At 37.9% G+C, this 4,809-nt stretch overlaps 1 protein-coding gene across 1 annotated transcript; it reads left to right on the top strand.

Annotated features, from left to right (window-relative positions):
- Positions 1-325: 325 nt before the first annotated feature.
- On the top strand, positions 326-4,577 carry LOC107584515 (microphthalmia-associated transcription factor-like). Its single transcript, XM_016271149.1, has 9 exons — positions 326-479; positions 845-1,066; positions 1,917-2,012; positions 2,140-2,257; positions 2,409-2,501; positions 2,972-3,028; positions 3,157-3,232; positions 3,377-3,524; positions 3,910-4,577. Exons 1-9 carry the CDS (start codon positions 447-449, stop codon positions 4,303-4,305), a joined length of 1,239 nt encoding a protein of 412 aa, XP_016126635.1. The 5' UTR covers positions 326-446; the 3' UTR covers positions 4,306-4,577.
- The last annotated feature ends 232 nt before the right edge of the window (positions 4,578-4,809 follow it).

Consider the following 4,809-nt stretch of genomic DNA (forward strand, 5'->3'; position numbering starts at 1 on the left):
GTTCTCTTTCCTTTCTTTCCCCCTTCAACATTTCAGAGATAACTCTATCTTAAACTGTCTTGTTTTTAGACTAACAGTGGCAGTGATTGTATGCTGGATGCTGAGAACAAACAATGTTTTATGCAGGATGAGTGGAACTAAAGATGAAACGTTAGTTAGCCGTAAGCCAGTTTCAGTTTAGACACTAGTAACCCATCGTTTCAATGGGCCTTTTGTGGAAATGGACTGGTGACGTCAAATGAACTCTATAAAGGCATAAATTCATCGTTTTGGTAAAAAAACAATATGAGAACAGCAATCCCCTCCCAGACCCTTAAATACATTTTCAGTCTTTTCTTCGGCATTGATATCTTTAACTGGCCGAGACGACTGGTCAGTTTTTGCTCATCAAAAACTGAATCCACAAAGGGAATATTTTTTTAAGCTAACAAATTATCTTGTTTAACATGTTGGAGATGCTAGAGTACAGTCACTACCAGGTGAGAAGAAACTTGATCTAGAGCAGACGTAGTTCATATTATGTTTTAACATATTGCGGAATTTATTGAATTTGTTATTGATTGTTTTTTCTAAAGTGTTTCCTTAAATTTTCTTTCTCAGACTCACAGCCAAGCCTGTGCGTTTTGTCTGTTTTTAGCATGCTTGCATTATTTGTACACAAAGCTATTATAAAATTATTTACTGTATGCATTGCATTTAGTCCAAATATGAGCTACTTTTCTGTAAAAAAAAATAATAGGAGGCAGAAAAGAAATTAATCACGTGCACAGATAACATACAGTATTGGTAAGTATCTGAGTGTCTGTCTGACTGTATTGGCATCACTTCTCTGTTTGTGACTCAGGTGCAGACCCACCTGGAGAGCCCATCCAAGTACCACATCCAGCAGACCCAGAGGCAGCAGGTGAAGCATTACCTGTCCAGTGCACTGGGAGTCAAGCTAAGCCCACAGGCCAGCACAGGGCCCGGCCCCAGCCAGCCCACGGAGCACGGCATGCCCCCTGGACTAGGAGCCAGTGCTCCTAATAGCCCTATGGCCCTTCTCACCCTCAACTGTGAGAAAGAGGTAGATGCAAAAGCTGGCATCGCCAGTTATGTCAATCAGACTGTCAGATAACATTTTACCAAATTATAGTGTCAAAATATGGTGAATAGAGTGACAAGATTCCAACGCAGCTTACTTTTCTTAAAATGTATGTGAATAATGTCCATGGACAAATAAGGAAAAGGGTAAGGGAAAACAAAAATCCCTCTCCATATGCTTTGTATTTTACCAAAGCATGAAGCTTTGAATATTTTTCTTATTAAAATATTTTGATATACACTACCTTTCAAAACTTTCAAACTTTGCTCAGTATTTTTGTGGAAACCATGATAAATTTTTTTCAGGAAACTTTAATGAATAAAGGTTAAAAACACAGCATTTAGAAGTAGAATGGAAATATAAATCTTTCATAACATTATAAATGTCCTTACTGTCACTTGATGAATAAAATTGTTATTTTCTTAAAAATATGACCCTGCCCAAACTTTTGAATGGTAATGTGCATCACTCTATCAAGGCTGAAAATGAGTATTAAGAAACTGCATGCTGAGGCCTGTTAGACATGTAAGTTGCACAACTAAAAAGTTTCTCACTATTTCTTCTGAGAGTTCCTGCCTTTGTCTGTGAGCGATTGATGACGGCGTAGTAGAGCCTTTGATCTAAAGTACATCAGTGCTGTAAGGGTTTTTTGGAAAATAAAAATTGCCAGCTGGGAAAAAAAATTACAGAAGTTCTTAGAAATGATTCATGCATGTGGCATATAATTTTCAGTCAATCATCTTATTGGTTAGCCAGGGTATGACTTCATTACTAACGAAGGTGATGTAAACACATTATGCTCTTGTATTATATAATATTTGAATTGTTACAGATGGACGATGTAATTGAAGACATCATAAGTTTGGAATCGAGCTACAACGAGGACATTCTTGGATTCATGGATGCAGGACTTCAAATGACTAATACGGTAAAAGGCCTAATATATGATTAGGATTGTAGTGTATCGTGCAGGTTTATGTTCAAGATTCATATAAGCACCTGAACAGTCAGCACATGCACTGAAATTTTTGTGGTTATGGTTTATCATTTTTCAGATTCCAGTTTCTGCAAACCTGTTGGACATGTACAACAGTCATGCTCTTCCTCCAAATGGGGTTACCATTAATAACTCCTGCCCGTCCAACCTACCGGCCGTCAAAAGGGATTTATCCGGTAAAATTACATTATCTTACCAATAATTAATGTTTATGAAAACTTTTGGTTACTATGCCAAAACCCACCATTCTTAGGAATAGTAAAATTGTCCATATTGTGTGCAGTTCCGAATGCACAATATCAATGAAAGATATATTGTATTAAATAGTTACCCCAGCACCTGGCATGATGCACATAATGGACAAGCCTGGATCATGTGGCACGTTTGACACTTATCAAAGGCCTGAAGGCTTTCCAGTAGGTATGTTTCCCTTTCCTCAGCCTCTGAAGGCTCTAAGCATGAAAAAAGCGTTTTGTGAGACTGTACATTTATATCCAGAACATGTTATTTGATTACCTATCGTGTGTCAACAAGTTTTACATTTGAAATTACATTTACATACATATTAATTAAAGATAGTCTAAAGACTAAAAGACAGACAAGACAGTAATTGCACACAATATAGACACTTGATTGATAAACATGCTCCACACGAACACACACATGCACATTTGAACTTAATTGTTACGTTTTTAGTTTTTAAATACTGACATTTTTACGGTTAATTGAAAATTTTCTAATACACAGTAATACATTAGAATACACTGGCACACTAGGGATGAAAATGTGAACTCTGCCTGTTTGTAAAGTTTTATAGCTTTGATTTTAAAACTGTGAAGTTAAGTAATTATGAAGAAAGTTGTTTCAGTTAATATAATTATGCGTTTCAGAAGCAGAGGTCAGAGCCTTGGCAAAAGAGAGACAAAAGAAAGACAACCACAACCTCAGTGAGTCTGATAATTATATATTTGTTTGCATGAACACTTTTTTGGATATTTTTTAAATGTCAAGTGTAATATAATATAATATTAATTATAATAATGTCTAATCTTTATTGGCTTTTCCATCCATGCAGTTGAAAGAAGGCGGCGTTTTAATATAAATGACAGAATTAAGGAGCTGGGGACATTGATTCCCAAGTCAAATGATCCGTAAGTCTCAAAAATATAAACATTGGTTTACAATTACTTATATGCTGTATTTATACTGTATATGCAGCCAGATTTATACCAATATGTATAAATGTAGTGGTTGCACACAGATGAGTCATAGCTGTCTGTATCTCGTTTTTTCAGAGACATGAGGTGGAATAAGGGCACCATCCTGAAAGCTTCAGTGGATTATATAAGGAAACTGCAGAAAGAGCAGCAAAAAGCAAAAGAGCTGGAAAACAGACAAAAGAGACTAGAACATGCAAACAGACATCTCCTCCTTCGTATTCAGGTAAACCAAATAATAAACAAAAGCTCACAACACAAACTGACTGGTTAAAAGCGCCTTTCAGCTAGTCACATGATCAGTTTTGTGGACAATGTTTCGACATGCCCTTTGACAAAACACTTTTTTAATTAGATGGAGAAACACCAAGCTTAAAATTGCTTTGAAAGCTTATAAAGTATGCTCAGTGCTTCAGCTGCATGAAATTCGAAAGTTACACTCGAGTAATTGATTATGGGGAATTTCCCTCATTTTGACACGTATGGCATTTGGTTCACAATGCCCCTACTGTTTACACACACAACTTTTCATGCACACATACATTTTTTAGTAATGTACTACTCCATGTTATGCTAAAGTGTGTGTATTTGTCATTTCTGGTTGTGTCCAGGAGCTTGAGATGCAAGCCCGCGCTCATGGACTCGCCGTTGTCGCCTCTCCCAGCCTTTATTCCACCGACCTGGTGGCTCGAGCCATCAAACAAGAGCCTGGTATGGGGGACTGCACGTCTGATTTATATCCACACCTCCCCAGTCCTGACCTGTCTCGTCCCACCACTCTGGACCTCAGCAATGGCACCATCAGCTACAACGACAGCCCCACGGAGGAAGGGGAACCGGGGGTCTATGACAGCCCCAACAAGGCCTCCACCAAGCTGGAGGACATGCTCATGGACAACACCCTGTCTCCAGTGGGCAGCAGTGACCCCCTGCTGTCCTCCGGCTCCCCCATCCCATCCAGCAGCAGCGGCAGCAGCAGTATGGATGAACATGAAAACGGCTGTTAGCATTGTGAACAAACTTTGATGAACCAAAGTTAGATGATTAGATGTTTCTTTGTATAAAGATATGTTACCTGAGAGTACCAATGTTTCCATTCAATCCAGATCATGTGTAACATGAAGAGCAAAATTACATACAGTACTTATCTTGTATTTTAGAATATTATATATTTTTGTCATTTATCACGTTGGAGTTTACTAGTTAAGATTGACTGATTTGAACAGTTTGATGATTTATGAAGGATTTCTCTAGAACAATGAAGAATAGCTAGAATAAAAACCCCTAAAGTGTGATTTCTGGAGTTGGCTTGATATTGTCCTCAAATGCAGCTTAATTTCTGGGGTGTAGGTTTTCCAGGGGTGGAGTAACCAGTAACACATACAGTGGGGAAAAAAAGTATTTAGTCAGCCACCAATTGTGCAAGTTCTCCCACTTAAAAAGATGAGAGAGGCCTGTAATTTTCATCATAGGTATACCTCAACTATGAGAGACAAAATGAGAAAAAAAAA

This window comes from Sinocyclocheilus grahami, unplaced genomic scaffold, assembly GCF_001515645.1.
Source record: "Sinocyclocheilus grahami isolate Dianchi unplaced genomic scaffold, SAMN03320097.WGS_v1.1 scaffold60.1, whole genome shotgun sequence".
Classification (NCBI taxonomy): Eukaryota; Metazoa; Chordata; class Actinopteri; order Cypriniformes; family Cyprinidae; genus Sinocyclocheilus; species Sinocyclocheilus grahami.

What these genes read in the sequence shown, in the direction of transcription:
- LOC107584515 (XM_016271149.1), top strand. Translation starts at nt 447, where the DNA reads ATGTTGGAGATGCTAGAGTACAGTCACTACCAG. An exon ending in TAGAGTACAGTCACTACCAG is followed by an intron (nt 480 to 844) that starts GTGAGAAGAAAC and finishes TTTGTGACTCAG; the next exon opens with GTGCAGACCCACCTGGAGAG. An exon ending in CCCTCAACTGTGAGAAAGAG is followed by an intron (nt 1,067 to 1,916) that starts GTAGATGCAAAA and finishes GAATTGTTACAG; the next exon opens with ATGGACGATGTAATTGAAGA.